At 37.1% G+C, this 24,960-nt stretch overlaps 1 protein-coding gene across 1 annotated transcript in view; it reads left to right on the top strand.

Moving 5' to 3' along the window:
* LOC128913787 (cytosolic carboxypeptidase 6-like) overlaps nucleotides 1–24,960 on the top strand; it is a 394,961-nt gene that overhangs the window by 225,884 nt on the left and 144,117 nt on the right. Inside the window, exon 4 of the mRNA XM_054211971.1 lies at nucleotides 16,378–16,472. Coding sequence (XP_054067946.1) covers nucleotides 16,378–16,472 — 95 coding nt within the window. The remainder of the gene's footprint in view (nucleotides 1–16,377; nucleotides 16,473–24,960) is intronic.

Here is a 24,960-nt window from a genome sequence, read left to right as displayed (position 1 = left end):
TGAGTTAAACACTCTCTCTTTAAAAGAAACTACTTGACATAAGAAATGCATTTAAGGGAAAAAAGGTCAGGGAGGAAATCTCTATGTTAATATGACCCCATTTAAATGCATCCACTTTCATCTTTTGTAAATTCTAAACCACCATAATTTGCAAATGTTTCCTGCTTCATAATAGGAACCTGTGAGGGAAAAACATTTATTTCTACCTCACGTGTATCTAACGTGATCAAGAAAAACTCCCGGTAAATGTAAGCCTTTTGTCTGGCCGGGATATATTAGTGGGTTAGAGGAAAAATGTTTACGCTCTATTTAAGATTTTTGGAAAGTGGATTTTTTTGGTTTGTTTGGATTTAATGTTAATGGTGATGATGATGATATCTGATAATGATTTCCTTGGGGGGACTGAGTCTGTATTTTTCAGGAAGGACCATAGTGTCTGAGATGGAATGGACTATCATTTAACTGCCTATGTGTAGCCCCGTGTACCGAGCTGAGCAGATACGATGTCTAATTGAAAAGAACAGCTATGTAGCTGAGAGTAATGGAGATTAATTAATGTAGCGTTATTGCTAGGGAATTGTTTGTGATAAATTTTGCAGTTATTTTGAATACAATAGAAATATGAGAGACGGGATTATAATTGGCATGGGGTTGAAGGATGTCCCAGTTTATTTACTCTCACTATTGCATTTTTCCTCCCTAAATTGTTTTTTTTTTCAGACCAGATGTTTCTTCCTGCACTTAGTTTACACTTGACATCATATTTTGTCAATGTGTATATAGGTTTAATGCTGCTTTCAGTAAAATTTTCCCCTCTACATACCAGGGCTACAAGTGGCTGGCCAAACAGGATTTGTTCAAGTAAGGATTTCAACCTGGAACAATAATGCAGCTTTAGCATCTTCCCCCAAAAAATCTCATTTAAGATCCTTAAATTATTCTCTTATGTCAGTTTTGATTATGTTACGAGTACTACATAGTTTGAAACAGTGGTACAATAATAATATCCTATATTCATAAAGTATTAGAAATTTTCTGTAATTAGTTCAATTTGTAATTTAAAACATTAAGAGAGAAAAACAGTGGGGCTTTTTTGAGCAAATTGCATGTAAAGGATGACTGCAGCAATATTAGTAAAAGGCAGGAAGCTATATCATTGCTAATCAATCTAGAGAGCTCTGTCTCTTACAGATGTCAATACAAAGTTAAGTGCTAAAATAATTGTAGTGTAGGCTTTCTCATAATTACTGTTGTTCATTTGGTATGTTGTGCAAAAAAAGAAGAGAGGAATTTGCTTTGCAGTCAGCAGCCGCAAATCTCTAAGGAGAAGGAAAGAAGATAGCAGAAGGCTGATAGTCATCCATCATTCCTGACAATTTCACAGCCTAGAATAACTTGACAGAGACCCAGAACAAAATGTTGTTGAGAATTGAATGCTGCTAAGCTGAGTGAATTGACTTTCTGATGTCAAAGCAGGACCTGCTTGAAGTGGCTGATGATTTTCCTTTTCTGATTTCAGAAACACTGATGTTTAAAACTGCCTTGTGGTATGAATGTGCTGAGCAGATTTGGAAACCGGGGAACTGTTTTAAAAGTTTCTCTTTAGATCTTTCTAGGACTTTATAAGATGATTCTGGTCAGGAAGTGTGTGGGTTTGTATCACACCTACTATTAAAGAGGATTTGATCTTTGCATCCTCTTGCTCCAGTCAGTCAGGAGCAGGCGAAAGGAATCACAATTGTTCCTAATGTGTCTTGAAACAAGAAATTTTTCAAGACCTGTCTCACGTCGTCTCAATTTGTCTTTGGGGCTGTGTTAGCCACTCTTTTGCTAGCCTTGGAAAGGTGGGCTCAGTTTGTCTCTGTGCAGAACATGGGAATGAATTAATTATATTTGAATCCCCATTTTTTATTTTCTGTTTTTAAATTAAAGCGTTCTTGTTGTGTGAATAGGTGCAAAGTCTCTTCATTATAACATTAGAATGATGTAGGTTGTTACATAGTTTTCATTTAAGTAGCAGTGGTATACAAAGGAGATAATTTTCCAGCTATTTATTTAGAAAACCCATGATATTGGAAATGTTCCTAAATTATTATAATTAGACATTTATTTACCAATAAATATTGCCAGTTTTATCTACTATTCAAAGACTAACCTTCTAAATTGCTTACAACCATTAAAATGCATGAAGAGCACAAACTGCAGGGTCTAAATGGAAAGAGCTCTTGTTTTGTAAAAGACACGTTATATCTTGGAAGTGTAAAAGAAATGGAATGTAAATAGGACGTGTGGGCTAAGCATGCCATCGCTGATCAATAATGCAAAAGGCTTAGCAGGTTTATTTGTAAACCTAACAGCACAGATTTAGTCAGAATGGAGCCTTGTACTGTACACGCAGGTATTTAAAGGTTAGGAACAAGGAATTTCATTAGTCTGGCAAATCCTCCGCTGTCATTCCCCAATCTCTTTGAATTGTTTCCAAAGGTATTCTCACTTTTCTCTTGTGCTTTTTTTTTTATTATTTTTTATTAATGGACGTGTTACTAGTACAGTGCTTCATTGCTAATTTAACTCCACTATAAATTGGCATAAGGAACAGACATTTTCAAAGTGCCTTGATTCCCAGTAATGATATTATAGCAACTATCTTTATGTTAATGTAGTTATGGCTTGTATAAAAAGGTTACAGTATCAAGCCTACAACATTTTATCTCCATTTCCAGTTTGCTTAAAAATAGTAATGTATGATGCCCAATAGACTGACGCGTAGATCTAGTATTTTATGGCACCCACTGCAACCTTAAGGCAACACTGAGGGACAGAAAACTGAAAATTGGCAAGCCAGTTTTATTGTATCTTTGTGCTAAAAAAACCCAGACAACCCACCACCTTGTGAAGGATAGCGTGGTCCCTTCCCTCTCCCTCCTCTCTCCCTTCCCTTCCCTCACCACAAGAAAGAAAAAACCCTTAAGCTTCGCTAAGAGTTAAAGAATAACGTATTAATAGAGAAAAAAGCTAGACATTCTCCCATTTGAAATTTAGGACACTCATATTCTGCATTTGTCTCCAGGTCTCACCTAATCAATATATTCTAGCCAAGAAGGGGTTTCTAGGGATAAAATAACTGTCATTGTCACACACTCATCAAAAGTTATTTCTTCGAATGATACCAAATATTTTCTCTCATTTATTCTGTTCTTTTTCAAGAAATCAGATAGGAGAGCTTCATTGAAGACAGTTTTCAATGAAGCTCTTGTATCCTATTTGCTGACAGTTATTTTGTAAGTAGGTAGGTATACGCGTTTCTGTCATGTAGAAACATGCAGGAATCTTTTTTACAGGGGCCAAACATTTAAAAGAATGGATATGTTTGAATTTTTATATGGATGTCAAAAAAAATATTTGAGGTTTTAATAATTCATTATTTTCACGTACTTTTTAGTTTTAGGTTGTAAAACAGAAGTTTGCAGATTGCAGAGTTTTTACAAATGGTTTTCGAGTGATCTGAAGTTGTCATCTGTCTGACAAAGATATTTTGTTCGAGATATTCATCATTTTGTGACGCTTGTGTTTTGTTTACACTGCTTCAGTAATTCACTTCTGGGACTAAAACTTGCTTTTGAGGTTTAGGCACACTGCAGGATGCCAAAAAAGCATCAGATTTTTCTGTATTTGAAAGCTTTTGTGCCATCAAGAGATCAAAAGCTGCCAGAATCAAACCTGAAATCTGCCATTATAAATAAGGCACTGACAATTCTTCTTGTGAGAGGTCATCCCAGGGGTGAAAGAAGCAAAGAGAACTGAGTTGCCCTGGCTTTTCCGTGAGAAAAATCTGTATATGCAATGATATATTTCTTTGGGAAATTTATGTATATATAATACAATGAAGTCTGCCATAACACATTCTGGTGCTAAAGTAACCCTTTTAGCTCACTTAAACATCTATCAAGATTAAAACAAATCTTAAAACCCAGTTGTGGTCAGCAATACCAAATTCTTGAGACAAGAGCTTCCCTGGTTTTGAACTATAATTTATTTGGCTAATCTTGTGTTTATATACAGAAATTTATGAAATGCAAAGAAAATATTTTTATAAACACTGAAACAGATCTTTTAACTTTACCAGACTTTGTCTCAGGTTTACATTTCATGCAGATATAAAGGACCATAGTTTTTTACTAATTCTACCAAATAACACAGGTCTTTTAAGCAAAAGTAAGTAACTACAGTAATTCAAAATAGTTACCAGTGGTTGTGTTTGTAACAAGACACTCTTCCCAGCTGCATTTTAGCAGAGTTTTTTAAATAATAAACACGCTGCTAATGTGATTAAAACCCCGAAGCTATTTACAGAAGGCTTCATATATGTTTATATCTGAATGTCTTTCCATTTTTCTGCTTGTTTGCTGTTGGTGAGGACATAATGCAAAACTACTATAGTTATCACGTTAAAACTTAGCAATAAGATCATCCAAGCAAATGTCTAGAACAACGTTATTGCAAAACGATCTATAAGAATTGTTCAATAAAGAAAATGTTCCTTATATGTATAATTCAGCTTTATCTTTATTGATTTGTTCATATTTTTAATAGGTTTTAGAATTGTCAGTGTTCTAGTAAAATATCGTGTAATCTGGTTTATGGTTAGCGTAATAGAGTTACAAACTTGGACAAAATTTTAATCTATCCTGCAAGGTTGGTGGGTTTTTTTTTCCTATAGGCATGCTTTTTTCAGTCAATTACTTGAGGAAGAAAAGTCTTAAAGCATGAGCTGTGAGGAACACTGTGAGAAAAGGAATTGTTTTCTCCAAAAGAAGGTACCTCACTGCCATACCTTTTTGGAAGATGGGTATTTTTTAGAAGAGAAAAAACTTCCTGGTCACATTTTCATGTCAGTGTTTAATAAAAGTTGCCATGGTATAAACAAATAATTTTACAGTACCATTGAACTGCCTTTATCCATAAAGAAAGCACAAGCGCTACTTCATGAGAACGGTTTATTTATCTACAGATATCGGTCTGAGTTTGTGGCATGGACAGGTTCTGTCTGTTGTGCTGCAGTTGTCACCTGAGGAAAGAAGGTCCCCATTTTGGAGAGCTTTTGGTGGCAAACTTTGTAATCGGTGCTAACACAGGAGCGAGTGACTCAGCTTTCCCACTCTGGGGATCTTAGTAGCTGGGATGAAAGCGCACTATTTAGATTGCTTTGATTTATGCCAAGGAAATCCCTACTGATCCAGAACTGGGGCAGTGCTAAGCCACGTATTTTACCCTCTTGAGACATGCTGTGTGCTCCTCTTGCATCTGAAACCCCAAATCTGAATCACCATTTTCTTTCTCACAGTCACATTTACAGCTTAAGTCTTTATTCCCGGCACATCTAAAATTCCTGCTGAATTCTGTGTCAAGTGTGTAAGGAGCACAGAAAAGCATTCTCCCATGTAATGGGTATTTGTGTTTTGTTGAGTGAGTGCTGGCCCAATTTTCTGGGAAACTCCTCGTTATTTTTGATGTTCATATTAGTATTTTTTATTTATTGGAAGTCTTCTACTCATGCCACTGCATACACCTTTTATTCATATTTTCCTGCCTCCCTTGTGATAAGTGGGTTCCTCCCCCTCCCCATGCTTGGACATTACAGCAGTTTTTGCAGATCTTTGACTTTTTGATCCATGGTTGTAGGCTGGCTGTCGGAACAGTGTTCATGCCGTGATGACTATAGATTTAAGGAAAATCAAAGGAAGACTTGTCATATGCATTGCAGTTAAAAAAAAAAAAGTGTAAACTGCATGAGTGCTTTGAGAAGCAGAGTTTAAATGATACTCTGGAAAACTAAAGATGATCAGCTGCGATTACTTTGTAAGGGAACTGAGAAATATCTTGTATCTTCGGTGCAAATTTTTTTTGCTAATAATTTGTATCTTTTGCTGCTATGATTTTTAAATTCTAGAATTTAAATTCTAAATTAGAATTTAAATTCTAAATCTGAAAGGGATTATATTTACATATTGTTTCCAAAATAAAACTCCTGAGTCTTTTCCAACAGGAAAATCTGAACCACATAATGTTTGAAAGATCGTTTGCAGCATTATGGTTAATATTGAGATGTTGTATTTAAATATTGTGTTATGAAGCAATGTTATCAATTTTCACATTTCCCCAGAAGGGTTTTCAGCAACTTTGAGTATTCCATCCAGCCGGCATATTAGAGAGTGCAGAACTGACCTGGTAAAATGCACCGAGCATTTGTAGTAGCCTCATAGCTGTAGTCTGCTGCTGCTGTTGCTTTGCAGAAGAAGAAGCAGCCGTCTAAACGTGATGTTTTCTCTACCAAGAGGGCACTTTGAAGCAGATTTCTACACTAGCTTTTGGAAGTCAGCTGAAGTAAAATCAAATCTGTAAGATATGGAAAGGGTCTTTGGTCATATATGATATGATTTCTTTAGAGAAGATGTTCAGCGCTGTACCATATTTATCTCTTTTTGGAGATTCATTTTCGGTGGAAAATTACCAGAATTTGTGCTGAGACTTGCTCAGTGTCTGAGCAATGTTTCTTATAACTTAATACAATATAATAGTTTCAGCAAAGTACCATAAACTCAGTACTTCAAAGCCAATAAAGATGAGCGATCCATTTTCAAATTCCTTTTATTCATACAGCATTTCAAATTGATTTACATAAACTAACAAAACAATATTACACTTAAAGTTGATCTGTAGCAGTAATAAAAATGTCCCTGCATCCCAAAGCTGCAGGAACGTCACTTCCAATCTACAGTGATCAGTTGCTAAGGATAAATCGTGCCTATGGGACTTCGGCAAATCCAGCATCTTTTTCCTATATTGCTAGACTGTCTTAAATCCTGAATCAGAAATCCACCATTACTCAGGAAGGAAGTGTGTATGTTTGCTTAACTTTAAGTCTCTAGGAACGCTTAAAAGTGAGGCTTAATATTTATCTGTTTGAGAGCTTTTCTGAATACTAATGTTCTTCTATCCATGTTTAAAGCTCTGATGGACAAGACGTAAGTTTTACTTATGGCATTTGAAAACAAAAGGACCTGACTGGCTGGGCTCCAGTTATACTGCACGTCCCAGTAGTGATGCTTTACCATTCCCCTCAAGTTTGGGTTAGTGCCAGGGAGGAATGACACCTGTGTTGCACACATGCAGCACAGGGCACTTCGCTTTAAAACACTTCACTTTCCTATTGAAATCCTCCCAGTTCTTTTGTTTAGCTGTTCTGTTCATGCCACTGCCAAAACTTGTTTACTCACACACTACAAATCACCCTTGCAAACAGACAGAGACCATAATCTGAATCTAACATTCAGTATTTCAGATTCAGAATAGGATTTTTCAAAGCTGTGAGGACAATTCCTATATCCCTGTACTATTATGGCTGGTTAAGGCAGATCTTATTCTAAATGACAAATAGACAGGTACGCAAAAAGAGCAGGAACTAGATCAGATTTCCTTCCACTTACACTTGGGTTTTCTTTTGAAGTGCAAAACTTTGAATAGTCTGTTAGTACATGAGTTGGACACTTGGAGTAGAATTCAAGGTAGTGAAATTGAAAATACAAGAAATGGTGCTGAAGCACTGTAGAAATCATGAGCAGTTTTTTTCAAATCAATACCACAAGCTACTGGTTGTCAATGTTAAGATTCCAATGTACACTAACATATCGATTACATTTTCTTATAGAAATGAGCGAATTGTGTGAATGTTGCAGTATTGCAAAAGGACCCAGCTAGAAAGAGCAGAAAATACGTATTTTAACTCTGCAGTAAAAATAAAAGGGATTATTAATTTTACAAAGAAAACAAGAGGGTGCACACTATAACAATATCCCTTAGTTTCATGAAATTGATAACATATAGTTTATATTTTTCCACAAAACCCTTTTTTTTTGGTGTTTTTTTCATCAGCATTGCAGTTACTCCAGTAAGGATCCAATTCCAATACTGTCTAAATATAAGGGAACTATGAATACGGGGAAACCTTTATTCCATTATTATTCAGAACCAAGCATGGAAGAACATAGACGGTTCAAAGGTTTCATTGTAATAGCAACCAAAGTGGTTCAATTAAAAATAAGAGAAAACCAAGGACCTCAGTGAATAACCTGCACACAAAGCTCATCTGTGCTTAGTTACTGGAGAAGTAAATAGAGAGGTTTCATACGTTTGCAAGGCTACGATCCCAGTAATGTAACCAAGACCACTGGCAGCAATAACTAGTGATTGTACACATCAAAATGTCTTTGCTTTTGTAACCCATCAGAGAACACCGAGCCAAATATATCGGTGCTGGTTTTGAGCTCTCCCATACATCCTGTCTTTCTATGTGTTATCATCTCCTTGCTTTCCCCCACAAGTTTTTCCCACAAGCTCCAGACAAACAATAGCTTTTAACTGTGAAAAATACCAGCTGCAAAAATCCAAAGTAAACAATTGCTGGAAAAGCTTCATCTAAATCTCTCCCTTAACAGGGCTTTCTTTATCTTCCTTTTGCTTCTCACAAGGACCTGCACTTGAAAAGGCTTTTTCATTCTCATCTTCCAGCCTGGGTATCAGATGGATTGCTGCCTTTGTATTTGCACGTTATTTAAATTGTGATTATTTCCTTCTGTGTTTTCAAGGGTTGAGCAAAATCATGATCCATACAAATATCACTGCCACAGTATTTCTGTGAGAGTGTCAGTTTTCAGCACTCCACCTCCATGCTTTAAGCTTAAGTAATTATTGCTGCGCATCACTCTGGTTTCTATTATAAATGATTATAAACATCTAATTTGTTGGTAAGGGTATCTCTTGTTGGTAAGGGAGGTTTTGATTCTGGATCATAGGCTGACTGTTGTGCTTTATGAAGTAGACTTTATAGAGGAGAAAGAACGGGCGAGCAGAACGCTCCCACATGGACTTAGTGTTTGGCACTTCATTCACAGAATCACAGAATCTTCACGGTTGGAAAGGACCCTTAAGATCATCGAGTCCAACCAAACAACCTACAATCTCTGCCACTATTCTCTGGTCTTCAGTGGCACACCTTATGCTGGTGTTCATAAACATGGGCTTTTTTTTTTTTACATTGGTTCCCTATAACAACGATGTGGTGACTTTTCCTGGCTCTTTTCCCTTTTTCCAGATTGATCTCATTGTTTTGAGGCCTCCTGTGGGCCCTGCACCATGAGCAGGATTTGGGCCAGAAAACATTCGTTGATAGCATTGTCTTTTTGAACCACCAAGAACACGTAATTATTATTACTATTTTAAATCCTACCAAACTTTGCAGCATTTCTTCTCACCGGCTTAATAATTTCTATTAGGAAAAGGAAAACCTAAGTCTTTTCAGCTGCTTCCTCTTGAGGGATGTAAGATATCCGCAAATTTTGCTAACACGTTCCAGAACAGCCAGCTGTTACTATCCACCTGCAGCCATAATATTGATTGAAAAGAATATAGAACCTAAACATGGATAGCTTCTGTAATTATGTAGAAAGAGTTTAATACATGACTCTACTTCAAATGTCATCTGGCAATGGCTGTAACATGGCATGGAATATATTAGGAAATAATTTAGCTAGTTGAGAAAGTCTCAGTAAAAGACCATGCACTGTTTCCTTATTCTATATTTCACCTGATCCTGAAAATATTACCCATGTATATGGAGAAAGTCAATGACAAGACCAACAGGGCCCAGGCACCTGTCAAATATCAAATAAAAAGTTGATCACATATTCCTGTAACTCTGCAATTTCCTAGCGATGTAACTAGAAGTGGCTCTTTTGCAACGACTGTGCATATCTGACAAGATAGGAAAGAGAAAATAAAAGTACCTGTTTTTCCAGAGCTGATTAAATAAAAATGCCTTTTTCTTTTTTTTTTTTTGGCAAATATTTTGACCTTTTGCTACAAAGAATGGAAAAAATTTGGCAAGAAGGTTTCAGCGTCAAACCCGCTTTAAATGCCTCTGTACCCTGGTTATATGCCCTGTCAGGACCCTTACCATTTTCCTTTTGATGAATCAACACAATACAATATATGTCCTGTGACACATTTGCAATTCTATTGGAAATTTTGGCCCAAGGGAGGAAGGAACGTGAGTCAGTCTAATTACACTGCCGCTGGCTTTCTAAATGGACATTTTTGAGTTTTCAGTTGAAAGTTTCAGATTATTGATGTTCAGATGAAAAGTAAAAACTTTAACAGAAAGTTGACTTCTGTTGGCAGGGGAAGGTGTTCAATTAGAAATTTGCCATTTTTCCAAGAAAGGTCGAATGGGAAAACTTGAGGGACTCTTGCCCTCACAGTGTTTAAGTCCAGCAGGTCATGCACAGAAGCCAGACTAGCAGTCGGTCCACGGCATGACACTAAACAGAGAATAGCGATTCCTCTGCAAATTCTTTTGAAAGCTTTCTGCTAGAAGATGGCCTTTTCCACAGTATCCTCCTGCCCTAGACCGGCGTGAGATAACACTGATGTTGACAGTGACATTCCAAATGGGAAACACCGCCTTACATCTCCTGTGGGTCTGTGCTTAAGTGTATTAGTTTGTAGGCAAAGAAAGAACTGACAGAAAGGACAGATAAACAGGGCAGATGCGTAAATTGGTAATTATTTACAAAAGTATTTTTTGTCATTATGATACAGTTATGCTCAATTACCTGTAAAACACTAATACAGCTTATAGGTGCTGGGCTAGCATGAACACCAAGAATATCTCAAATACACAGACAAATATCATGATAAATGCTAACCTCATTTCATAGTTAGCGTAGCAGTATAGCAGGGGTCTCAATGCACTAAAATCCTTTGAGTCATATTTTAATGTTGCTCTTTGTAACACCCCAGACTTTAGCATTTCTCTCTTTTAAGCAACTAAATGAAAAGTGCTACCAAGGGGAAAAAAAAAAAAATCCTGTAATTCACAATCTGTAGACTATTTTCTGCATCACTTTCCTAAGACTTCATTACCTTGTAAGGACTTGACAATTTCCAGTTAACAAGACACAGGTGCAACTGATTAGCGAGGCTGGTGGAGCTCTAGATGGTCCCTAACATCCTCCCTCAGTAGGTGAGTATTTATTTTCCCCTCCTGAGCATCAGCAGGTTTTGAAAACTCCTTAGCTGAAGAGGAAAAAGGTAAATGCTATCAATATTAAAAAATTTTTCCATTTGAAAGGACGTGTGTTCCTACAAAGGGGAAAAGAAAGTATGGGTTATTTTAAAATGTTAGCAGGAATGAATGATTTAAATTTTAAAAGGTCAGAAAAATGAGATTTGTAAGTTTTCACTGGGGATTTTGTACAGACTTGACTGTTATATTACTTGTTTTCTTCAGCATTGGTAACAGTTGTAGGTGACACTTTTTTCCTCTCCATTTGAACTCCCTCCAGTATAATTTATTTTTGTATAGCTTTGTGTAAGGTGCTTTGTCAGGAAAGATCCCAAAGACCTTCTGACACAAATACGGAAATGCAGCACTTTTTTGTGAGAAGGCAGCAATCCCACGTTGCTGGTTTCTCACATTCAGAAATGGTGACTAAAAATCTCACAAGTCACGGGGTTGGCTTGAAAAGTTCATTTTTCTTTTCTTTGTGTGTTGGTTTGCTTTTTTTTTTTTTTAATAGAATGCTATTCTGAAGTAGATCTGCCCTTTAAAGGGATGAAAACTTTCATTTATAGAAGACAGGATTTAAAAAAAAAAAAAAGAAGGAAGGAAGGAAAGGATAACCAAGATTCTTGCCAAAGGCAAGAACCCATCTCCCAGAAAGCTGCAGGTTTCAGGAATTCACAAAACACTGTAACACCCAAAGAATTGGTAGGAGAGGAAATCAAGATATCAAGCAGTGAAAGAGAAGCAAAGCCCCGTGGTATCCAGGACCTTTGAATCTTAAATGCTTGTTCAGAGCGCAAGAGCTCAGACTTAATTTCAGCTGAAAGGTCTTAGTATTACAACTCAGTGCCCAGTTTCTTATTTCGGCTGGTTAAATGATGAAATTGTTCCTGCCTGACTTCAAACAATTGGTCCCCAGGTACTTTAGCGGCTCATAGTGAAGTTTGTATCATCCTTGTAGCATGAAGCATTGTCCTCTGAATTAGTATTCTTATGCTATTAATATTAAATATATGATATAATTTTTAATATTTAATATATGGATTACTTCAATATTAAGAATGCCTGACACTTCCTACTGCAAACCCTATTTTCAGTTAGTTATAACTTCTCATACTTGTAATGATTTGACACAAAATTTCCTGCACCAGGTGTCTGCCTCAGGCAGAATTTTGTGGTGTTCTTTGGTTTGTTTGTTGGTTTTTTTTTTTTCTTTTAATGTCAGCCAAAGCAGCTCAGCTATTCCTGAGAAGTCGGATAGGGAAAACCATACAAAATAAACCTGGCAGTCTCCTTGAAGGGTGTCCTTATCCTGGGGGAAGGCACTTAACCTTTGGCAAAGATGTGACTTTTCTTTTGGATATCTGCTTCGGTTGGGAGGTTCAGATAGAAAACCTGCCGGAATGTGGGTGAACAATGAATGTTTAAGAGATCGCAGTTCACCCTGTGCTCACACAGACCAGTTGGAATGTAATGTCCAAGTGACTATCCATGCTGGATGCCTTCAGCTCAAATCCAGAACCACCCTGATGTGTGCTTGCCCCCCACCGAAACTAGCAGCTCCTTCCAGCCCCAGTCAGGAAACTGCAAACTTCTGGTGATGAGATAAAATGTGTGACACATTTCAGCCATGTTTTCCCCCTCGTGTTCAAGGTTCATCTTTGTCTTGCTCATGCTAAAAACACTGAGCGGCCCTTAACACCTGTTTGTGGTTTTTAATTCCTGAAATAAGTTTGCAAAGGACTATTGGGAAAAGCAGATTCAATCAGTAAATTTTAAGGCTAAAGGCGGGACCAAGCCTTTCCTCACTTTTCTTTCTTAATGGTTTTAGCAGCAAGATACCCCCAAATGCAGGCTTACTGCACACGTTATGGAAAGAGGACATCTTCCTCCTTCAGCAGGCAGAACATACCTGCCTTCCCTCGTGTTCTCCAACATCTGTCTCAGATCTGGCAGTCCATGCGCAGAGCCCGAGACTGCAGCAGTTGTCTTCCCTCACGCTGTGAAGCCACAATAGCTCCTGACGCACCCTCCCCACAGAGGGTGGTTTTACCTGCTGGTGTCCCGAGAGGCTTTTCTGCACCGTGCCTCTTCCACCGGCCCAGAAGCTGCAGATCAGCTTGTCAGAATGATGCGATAGATTGAAATTGAATCGTAACTGAAGCGAAACCACAAAATCGTCATTTTGGGTACAGCATCACGTTGAATATTGCTGCTTTTAGTGGTATTCATACCCTCCAAAAGGAATACGAGTATTTTTATTGTAACAAATCCTGCCATTTTTCTCTGGATTGATGCTCTGGAGACCAGAGCAATTTCCAGGGAACTTGTAAGTATGTTTCATCTAGTCTTATTTTCTTAACTTCACAATTCTTTAAAAAAGGAAAAAATTCCTAGTTTTTTTCATTTTTGATTATCTAAATCATATAGCTCATTATATGCCGCCTACTGGACATCCCTATAATTCATAAAAACATACAGAATAGTGATAATTTTCTTAGGAAAGAGTGTTTTACTGTGTGTAGCGTGTATCTATTCCTGTTGCTCTTTACAGTGTCTAAGACACTTAAAGAACGTCAGTATAGACAAAAATTAGACTAAAAATTAGATTTGTTCAGCAAGCGTTTGATTGCTGTATCACAAACCTTTTGCTATAGCATTCAGGTCAAAGATGTTTGCATACCTTATTGAGCAAGCTACATATTTTTCCGGCGAAGGTGTGTATACCGTAGTCATTACATTTTCGCACACTTCACTGCCTGAGCTGCATGGACTACTTTAACTGTCACCAGGAATATTTGAATGAGTTCAGCTGCTTATTTGAGCGCTTCGGTTTGTGTACTTTATTACTTCAGTGGTGTATGTTGATAAAGTTCTGTTCTGTGCTGTTAAATTTTTGGTTCTGCCAATCTAACTATATACCCTGCTGAGAGAACTGCACGCATTGCGAAGTGCCTACTCCGTGGTGAACATGAGCGGCTGAAATGTTATAATCTGCAGTGTTTTGTTAAATGAGCTGCATATTTTTGTTTTTATATACGTTGCTTACCCAGTTGTGTACATTTGCCCAACTCATTATACAAAATAAGCTTGATTGGAATAAGAACATTCTCTACCAGCTGTCTGCTCTGAGTCAGTGTGTAACAAAATTAGCAACTTTCTCTTTCCAACAGTGGCATGATTGCATCCAAAGTTTAAGGCAATTGGTTTGGAGATCTTGTTTGTTTCATTCACTCCATGCAAACATCAAGATTAACAAACCAATTTGTTGCAACTTAATTTGTTTTCACAAATATGAACAGAGTTAAGTAACAGAGGGAAAACTCAGCATTCTAATATGGGAAAATGCTTCCATGTAGAGTATGGAATATTTAGAGACCTAAATACTGTTATCTAGCTTAGAGCCATATATTGTAAACATAAGAAGATGGAAAATAACTAGAGACCTTCCAAGATGGATATTTCATCAGATAAGCGATCTCTGAAATACTTAAAATTACAAATACAACATTTTGTAAATTAAGTGCATGCTTTCATCAAGAGTTATAAAAATAAGCTCATGTCATGACCATTAGAAAATCTCAAAATGCTGTAATAGACAAAATACGTGAAAACTCATGTACACGGATATGTAGTTTGCTAATTAACATTGGTACAAAATTGAATTAACATCTTTAAGAAGTGTTTTTCTCAACTTGCTAGTTTTTTGAGTTACTTCCAGTAAAGCCTACAGGTTATTCTTAGATTTTGACTAATTTGCAGACTTTGCTTACGCAGCAGCTTGTGCTTCCGTTTACAAAGTCTTCAGTACTACCTCACTTCAAAAGCACTTTCTTGATTTTTCTTGAGTATGGAGATACTTAATTCAGGCTAGATAGTTTACCTGGATTCCTACCTGCCCCACGTATAAATGTGCCTGGCTCCCGTTGTCCCACTGCTGATTGCGTTCACTTTAATGTTATAATTCACTGCCGTCTGAGCAGACTGCCTGGAAGGCCCAGATTTGTTTTTGCGAAATTTTACATATGAAAGCTTAATTGATCTTATTGCTTCAAAGAGTGGCCATTTAATTCTCAGACTTCTCATGAACCATTATTTAAGAGTGTAAACATTGTAATAGCTTGAAAAACAAATGTGTGAATACCTACGGGTAAATATAACTTTTAGTGGTCTGTCTTCACTGACACCTGTGGAAAAGAAATTTAAAGAGAGGTACAAATGGAATGTATTAGTATATCCCGGAACATTATATTAAAATTAATTTAGTGTTCATGTTTCAGTTTTTTCTGTGTACATTAATGTTGGGTATTAAAAGAGTATGAGAAACAAGATATACTGGATTTAATATCTGAAAAGCAAATGTAATACATGAGATGAGCGAGATCCAACCTAGACTTTCCTAACAGAAACAGTATAAGTAATTTTGCATAAAACGACTTAGAGCAGACAGATGGTAAGGAAGAAGGTTTTGTCTCTGTTTTCTCTTTTCTTCTTCCAGCATGAATTTTCTTTCAGTATCAGTGCATTACCAGTAAAGATCTAGATTTTGCTCTTCCTTTGAACTGTTAAGTTGAATCTGATACCGTTTTCCCAAAGTTATTAGTGTAAACTACGATCAGAATTGGACACTTCTTCTATCACATTCAAATGAACGATGGCTATATGCAATTTCTACTCTGTGGGTGTCCTGTACAGGTTTTGCAGAGGGAAATTCTTCCTTTTTCCAAGGGAAGTGAAGAGAAACGTTCCTTTCTTTGGGGAGAGAAAATAAGAAATCTTACACCCCCCCACCCCGCTGCTGTGTTGAGGCCTAAGGTGGTAAAAAGAAGCAACTAAGAAACTTTAAGAGATGAAGCAATGGGAAAGTTTTCTTGAGGATTGCTACCCGGTCTCCCAGCTTTCCACCAACCTCTTTAGCACTAACTGCAGCAAACTGGATTCGTTTTTCTGTTTTCAGATCTGAGTAACCTATTTCTCTGAATGGCTAGGATACCTACTGAAAAACTAGCACACTAAATTCAAAATATACATTCCATGTATATCACTGCAGTAGAAAACAACACGGACTATTAAAATACTAGGAACGCACAAGGTATCTCTGAGATCTATGGAGAGTAACAATAATTCATAAGATACACATCTATTCCATATATTTTCTGCATATATTTTTACGCAGCTGGCATACGCAATGCACAGATAAACTATTTCATAATTTATACCTGACCTCCTTTCTTTTTTTTTTTCTTCACTCCCAGAGAGTAATTTTCAATGTCGTCAACTTCAGTAAAACAAAAAGCCTCTACAGAGATGGGATGGCTCCTATGGTGAAATCCACAAGCAGACCAAAATGGTAAGTAATCCTTTCGAAGACATACTTAATGAGATGAAAGGGTTTTACTTGGCACTTTCTTGTAGCGAAGACCTTATGGCTCAGGTGCACCTTTTGGGAAGAGTAGGAGAGAACTTTGATGCAAAAGCAGTGTTGTGAGGAAAGGTTCTCTTTGGAGCCGATGGTCAGTATGAACTCTGGAGGCCCCTTCCAGCCTTGCTGTGATCATAGAATCATAGACTGGTTTGAGTTGGAAGGCACCTTAAAGATCATCTAGTGTTGCCCAAAGCCCCATCCAACCTGGTCTTGAACACCTGATGGTGCGTTGTAATGCTTTGTTTCAAGTAGCATGACTGAATTGATGTCCATTCAAGCAAACTAAGCAGTCAGGGCTTGGACCAAATTATTTCTCAGTGACATCCTTACTGCCCAACTGTTAGGACAGTCCCTGGCCCAGTTTTGGCCTGTGTCAGCTAGCAGTCTTTCCAGTGTGGAAGATGGACTGGGCCTGGACTGATTACAAAAGACTGTTTGGACTTGTTCTCCCTGTTTTGGGGTGGTTGGAGTTTAGTGGAAGAATGTGAGCTCTGCCATGTGACCTGACCTCGTGTGAATGAGCAGTGACGGGTCTGCTTTATCTAAGACAGAAGAGGGCTGCCCAATGTATACAACACAGAAAGGCAAGCACATATCAAACACATGAATACCCATATAGATGGTACATTTCTCAAAGCAAATGTAACGAAATGTCTACTGTGAATATTAATATGTAAATCTAATGAGTCCTAATGCATGCAAGACTCCCAAGAATTATATGATCTTCCTTCAGCTAGGAGACTTGTTTGAATATGGATAGTAAGGTTAGGCCATAAGTGTACAGTAATATATTCTTGTAAGCCTTTACAGCTGCTACTTTTTACTGGTTAATTAATAATATGTTTGATCAATCTGCTCATTATTTGAGCCTTATAAATATATCTTAAATACTGTAACTGACACAAAATTTCCATCCACAAGACACTAACTTTTGGTGGTCATAAGTTGTTATTGTATGGCTTCCTCTTCATATGAACAGAATGGCTATTTGTTGTTTGGGTTTTGGTTTTTTTTTTTGTTTTTTTGTTTTTTTACCTAGATGGTAAGGTCATATGGACAGAAGAGCTGTCTCACAATACAGTTAGTGGATGGAGTCAATTCCAGCTCAATAAGAGCATGTAATAACATTGAAAATTAATTAAAAAAAATCCATTGTGTTTAGTGTTTTTGTAGCAAAAGTCATGTTAATTGTGTTTACTGTTTAACTTCAGAAAAATCTTTTGGGGCGTTTCAGAGCCACATTTATCAAGCATACTTTAATCATCTTTCAAAACCTTTTCCTTCTCTCACTGGGGTCTGGTATTTGCAGCTAAGTATATTGTGTGTTAAGTTTATCTATAAATCAGATATTGCTTTCATACAAATTTTATGCCTTACTTTGGTTTCAAATTAAAGTGTAAATCTTACAAAACAATGCAAAATGGGCTTTTTCTAGAACATAGGCTCCTTCACTATTTTTAAAACAGATTTCTCTTCCATTTCCCCGGAGATCTATTTATTTTTGTGTTTTATATTTTTAGGGGATGTATTTTGCTCCCATGAAAGTGAGGAATGAATAACATTGCCTGGAGCCAGGCACAGTGTAGGCAGCAGGTGCTGAGCAACTTTCTTGTACAGGGTTACTACCATACTTTAATCCTCTTTCAGAAATTCTAGCTGTAATTTTTTTCTTTAAAGAGATCATTATTCTATTAAGGTATTTTTATTTTTTTTTCTGATAGTCTGTGTATGAAAACAGCTTGCTATACGTTGAAGGTGCACATTAATTCATACTGTTATCAGGGACCTTAGTGATATTGGGGTCTACTCAATATAATTTTCTGTCTTGATGTTAATAGGAGTTATGCATGTGTTTTCCAAGTGGGAAAACACGTACATTATTTTCAGATATGTGCTTTCTATTAGAGCTGTCTTCCATTTGGATTATGCCTTTTAAAATTATCTCTGTATCTGTTTCCATGGCATTCTAGTGAAACCCGTAAACAAAATTTTCTCTTTCTGTTTGCCGAAATAGGATTTACTAGTACTCACAGTTGCTAATGCAGCATACAGGTAGTTGTGGTCCTCGAACACGAACAGGGCAAAATCCAGCTGCATCGATTGGATCCTGTTTGATACTTCGTGTATATTAGCCTAGTAGGCAATACTGAATCATTCAGTGCTGCAAAAGTGCTGAGGCTTACATGAGGGTACTCAGGATTCAGAATCGTGGAAGGAAACTATTGGAACTCTCCACCTGAAATTAAGATTTAAGTCAGCAGAGCAGCTTAGTGGATATCATATAATTAAATTAGAAAATGATATATTAATTACAAAAAGTTGAAGAAACACAAAAGGCTTTAAAATCAGGTTGAACGGAAGAAGATTACCAGCAGCCATGGTCTGCAAATATTCTGTAACAGGGCTCAGTTTCTCATCCCTGAACTCTTCTGTACTAAATATTTGAGTAACTCCTCATTATTGTGCCTGCCTGTGGAAGCATGTGATCCATACTGAAATTCTCCCAGCTTCCTCTGGCCACACTGGTTGAAGCAATGCTGTGTCACATGAAACTATTCCACTCCCTTTTTTATACAATCAGATTTGAGTTCTAAGGTGATAAAACATCTTTTTGCTTTTGGGAGATGTACATACAGTACTCCTCTTAATAACAGATATTCAAGCCTGAGTTATGCTCTTTGGATTTAAATGGGAAAGTTCCCCCTGTATTCAGGATAGAATTTGACCATACTGATGGCAAAATCCTGCATATCAAAAGTAGATTGGCCTCCAGAGACTGTGAATTTTAATGTTTGTTTTGAATGTGGTTACGTGAAAATGGCTCCGAGCTTTGCAACATTTTGTGAGTTTGATTCTTGACTCTGGAACAAATCACTGCCAAGTGCTCTTGAAGTAGAGAGTGTGTCAAACACAGATCAACATTTTTGACCTGTATTCTCTTGCCCTGTGGGGTAAGATCTTTAAATGCAGTCAGCATCAAGGTTCAGCTCAGTGTTACTGATGTAAATGGAGTATATCACTGTCATCAAAGCACTCTATGTGGACACAGATGTTCTGGTGTTGACATATTCTTCTCTTTTGAAGTAAGGCCAAACATTTCCAGTAATGAGCTACTTAAAAAGGGGAAGCAGTATGCTGAAGGATAAGGAAGAAACAGATTTCATGGTAAAGAAAAACATTATTTTTTTAAAAAGAAAAAACCAAAAGGATAAATTCTGATTAAAATGAAATCTACTTTCCCCATACACGGTAATGGGTTTACTATATATTCTTTCCCAGAGGGATAGAGGAAAAATAAAAAAGAACTAAGTAGGTTAAGTTCCGAGTCCCTCTACCCATTTTTTTTCTGTGTTTTTTTTGTGGAGTTGCGATGTTGACACTGAATAGTATGGGGTTGTGTCAGTTGCATCAGTTAAATTTCACTGCAATGAATCATAGCTCATAGGTAGAAATGCAGCATTGTGTCACACGGTGTTACATCAGTTGCACTTCATAGCAAATTGGACAAGATGAAACTCCAGATTTTATTTCAAGCCAGTGGAATGTGCTGCATCTGATCACTTAGCATTTTTGCTTAAAATTAGCTGGTTGTTCAGGAGTATTACACCAAGATTTTAGAGAATTGGTGTTTTTTCTCAATAAAACCTACTACAAATTTAACAAAATTAATTACTATAATAGAGACCTCTTCTGTTTTGCCTGGGTCTTTGTCTCACTTGTGGAGGTGAAGAATTTGAAGGGAGATGGATCGGAGGAAATTGTAATAGTCTGTAATAACGTAATTGTCATTTTCTTTGCTGCTTCATTTAAGTGCAACTTAATTTTGTTGCAGTTTCTTAATCATGATTTCATACTAAAAGCTCTGTCCTTGGAAGGTATTCATAAAGTGTAGCATGTGGGCATACCAGTGGAAGACCATTTCAGTACATATAGTGAACTATTACATCGATTGCATGAAGTTTTACAAGTTTCTCAAAGTGAAATAGAAGAGTGAGTTGTTCGAGAGGCAGCAGATTTTCCAAATGATGAAGTGAGCAAATATTCCCTTTGGGCAGAGAACAGCTATAACTCTTGATTATTCAGTGTGAGCATGGCCTCATTGGGGACATTAGTTTTTCAAATTGTGCTAATCTTTTAAAAGTAACAACTGGCCACTCATCACCTTAGGTATTTCAGCAAGATCATGTGCAAAACTCTAATTAGTATTTATAGAACAGCAACTCCTCCCAGTAGAATAGTAGCGGTAGCTGGCAAATATCTGGTTGACACCTGTTAAGTCTTCAGACATCCATTGTATTTTATTCTGCATTTCAAATGAGCAGAGAGCAGTAGGTGAAGTCCCCATAATTAAGGGATAAAGGATAATAAATAACATGGTTCTTGAGTGGATGAACACAAGGTTAAAGGCTGTTCTGCAGTTGTGATGCTGTATTTCAGGAATTGTTTGTTGGTAAGTAATAATGCTAGCTAAAATATTATGGAGCCTTCAGCATATGAGAGAGGATTTATGTCTAGACTTACATGTGTTTTGTTTATAATGTCAGATTTCAAACTGCTTCTTGGCAAAGCAGCTACTTTCTTCCCTGTCTTTTATCTCACTCAGCATTGTTGGCTTTTAACTGGATAGCTGTCTTCCCCAGCAAGCACTCCACTACCTCTGTTGCTATAACATCTACTGTTAAATACTCACAACACGTTGCTTCTGAAGCGTTTTTCTTTTCCAGTAAACCTGGGAGTACAGAAAAACTTCTAGGTAATTAATTCAAGTTTGAATCTATATGTATCTTGGTAAATATTGTCATGATGAGGAATTTTGGTAGACATCGAGAGAAGCAATGCAAGTTTTATGAACAATACTCCCATATGTTCCATTCATCAGAAGGGGACAAGGCTGAGAAAATCTGAATTTTGAGCAGCTAAAATGTGTTGATTCTTGCCAAGTTTCTTTAACATTTGTGTCTACAATGCAGTGTTACAATCACTACCATGTCTACCAGGCTGCATTATACATTCAGAGACTTTCAGCAGCATTTTTAGTATGTATTTATATATCTTTAGCCATAAGATAAGCTGTTTGTGAAATGAGCTGTCATTTGTGGTGAAACAGTTTGAGAATAAGGCATTAAATATATATATAGCTTGCTAATCTGAAAGACTAGAATTGCTTACTATAAAATATATAGCGGGCTAGGGTTAGTGATAACATCACCTGAATATAGGTAAAGAAGATGAACAAGCTGTTAGCATTACCCGATTCCTTCCTTGGCCTATTTTACAACTTTGGGTATTCTGTGAAGTTTGTTCCTTTGCCAGTTCTATAACATAATGTGTGCTTGTTCTTGCTTTCCTGAGGGATCTGGTGAGAATGCTTTTGGAGGTTCAGAAATATTTCCCATGGCACAGGTGTGCGTCAATGCAGCCTTTGCCGGGTGCAGATCTGGCACCTCACAGCTGCTCTCTCCCTTGTGCTGCCATAACTCTGCACAGGATCACCAGGCTGGGAGCTGGCCCAGGTTAAAAGGAAACTTTCAAGGAAGAGAAAGAGGATTTAGTCTTGGTTTGGTTCATCACGTAGATCCAAAACAAGCTGCATGGGTCCGACTGGAGGAGCAGTGAGGGAGGTAGCAATACGTGGCTGGAGCAGGGGCAAGGGAATGAGGGTAAGCGGCTGCTAGGAAAACGTCTAGAGAATTATCTGTGGAACCATAGCCTCCATTTCAATAACTTGTAGCATTTTATTTGGAGAAAACAGAGAAAAAGACACTGCAGTATTGACCTTTTAAAATCCCACATTGAGTGATAAGCAGACGTAGTTTTGTCTTGGTCTTACTATAGCTCTTTGGAAGAAAATAAGATGCTTTTAGACAGTTTTGAGGTTGGCATGTATCTGAAAGTAAAGTAACTGCTTCTGAAGTTAGTCCCTGGGTAAATTAATGTTTATGTGAATATCTTGACATTACAAAAGAAACAGACCTAACTACTCTACAAAGCCATAAAAGAAATGCACACTCTTCCCCCTTCCCAGTCCAGCAAAGGCAGTTATTCCTGGGAATATAGAGTGGGTTACGCATCATTCTTATCAGCAACAGCTTTTGTGGAAATAGAGGAGAGGTTATATTCTGCTGACAGAAAGTGTGAATCAGATCCCAAAACTTACATGCTTATTGTGCAAAATAAATGGGATTAGTTTGTGGCAAGAAAGTAAATAAGTTAAATTTTATTGACTGGTTACTTTACTGGAAATCAAAAATGCATAGAATTATGTTGTGGAAAAATGAATAACAAGGAAATTAAATTAAAATAAAGGCAGGCAAATGAATTTTAGGAAGAAAGAGAAAATAATGAAGAAGCTCCAAGGGACTGCTAAGCCATCATTTAAAAACCCTAGCTCTTTTATATATATGTGTGTGTGTGTTTCCTCATCATTTATCTGACTGATCTCCTATAAATCAATTTATTTAGATTACAGCAGAGCCAAAAGGCCCCAGCCAGGATCAAGACTCATTGTGCTTAGTGCTGTGGAAACATATAAACAGAAAAGTCCTTTTCCAAAGTTGTGAAAATTTTATGATTGATTTCAGTAAGAGCAAAGTTAGGCCAATACAGAGCACTTCCAAAAATTCCATCCTTAAAGATTTATTCCAAGCAGTAACTGTTTAAAAAATGACATACTGCTTACATAACAGTCTAAATATTTGATGGTTATAGTATTTACATCTAAAACACCAGAGGCTATGTGCTTTAATACCTCAATCTGTTTCCCATATACTCTGTCAACATGAGTTCCTTGCATTGATTGAGGGCGCTCTGTGATCCCTAAGGTTGTATTCATGAAAGGTTACCCTTGGTACTACTTTATTCATGGAAGGTTTGAAGCATATAGGAAACAAATGGGTCTATTCCTGCTAGGTGTGTTTTTGGCATCTATAAATACTTAATTACTGGGGTGCTGATGAGAACTTCAAAATCTTAAAAAGGTGCAGTTGCCTGAAAATAGTTCCCCCATCACCAGTGCAAATCACAATGAATTTTGCAGTTGGGAGGTTTTGTGGCAGTTTAAAACAACTGAATTGTAGGTTTTTCCCACTACAGTCCATGGTATTGAGTTTAATGGCTGCAAAATATGACCAGAGCTGTGCATTGCATCTCATACTGAAACAGGTCATTCTCTTTCCTCAGGTGATGGGCATTTGGTGGAACTGATTGCATGAAAAGTGTTCACAGAATTGGGTCCCTAACCTTGGCAGGTTTAAAAAAAAGTACATAAAATTGAGGCTTTTTCCCCCAAAATGAGTCTGTAAGTTAGATAAATATGGGCAGCACTGAACTCAAAGCAGAGTCAAACTACCAAGAGGACATTGCAGCTTTTCATTGCAATTTTGTACTTTGAACTAATGGAGCGAAGCAGAATGAAAATCACCTCTGTTAAGAATGGCATTTATCAGCCGTAAGTACTTAGTAGTAAGAGCCCTACACAGACAAAGCTGAGTGTCACCAAGAAATGTGCTTGAAAATCAGACTGTTAACACAAGACTACACAAATAAGAGCCAAAAACTGTAATCAGAAAATGCAACATCTCTTTAAGAATGTTTTAATGGTCTGAAGAGTGCTAGCCAAGTTGAATTTAACAAGATGTAATAACCTGTGACATAATATAATTGCGAATGCACCAGGATGCAGCACCGTCAGGTTAAATTTTGGCTTTCATTCACTTAGCCTTGCAACTTTAAAGACCTTTCAACATATATTTTTAAAAATACATAGTACTGCTTAAATTTACATATGACATAAAAGCATAGGATGTGCAATTTATCAGAAATACAATTCTAAGTAAAGTTAGGGCTGAAATATCCAGCCTAATATTTTGAAATGTTTGTTTGAATCATTAACAACAAATCTTTCATTCATTTGCTGTGAAGAAGCAATATTTAGTGCAGAGGAAAAGGTAATGGGAACTATTCATTCCGAACTTCTGATAAAAGTGAGATGGTTACCAGGCACCTGCCTTATACTTGAAGTGCCATGGTAAAAGCCAAAGCAATGAGTTCAATTTCTCTTTTAATAGAACATAAAATAGAAGACAAAAACATTTTGCTGTACTGTGGAAATTGAGAATTGTAGAGAAAATGAGCAATAAATAAGTATGGCAGGTGATAATGCAGGAATGGAACATTAAAATAATAGGTGCTGTATCTTGAACTTTGTCTCATGGGATTCGACAGCTGCATATAAACCCAAAATACAAAAACCTAATTTTTATGCTGTGGTTACTAGGGTTAAGTTATGAATTAACTTCTGTATGATGTGTCACCAGTTTGAGAATTAAAATTTGATTATAATAGAATAGAGATAAGATCTTTCCTGCATCTGTAGACGCTGAGGCAGTGGCTAAAGTTTCCTTTCAACCACTCC

Source organism: Rissa tridactyla, chromosome 8 (assembly GCF_028500815.1).
Source record: "Rissa tridactyla isolate bRisTri1 chromosome 8, bRisTri1.patW.cur.20221130, whole genome shotgun sequence".
In the NCBI taxonomy this organism is placed as follows: domain Eukaryota; kingdom Metazoa; phylum Chordata; class Aves; order Charadriiformes; family Laridae; genus Rissa; species Rissa tridactyla.
This window is presented reverse-complemented; position numbering and strand designations above follow the sequence as displayed.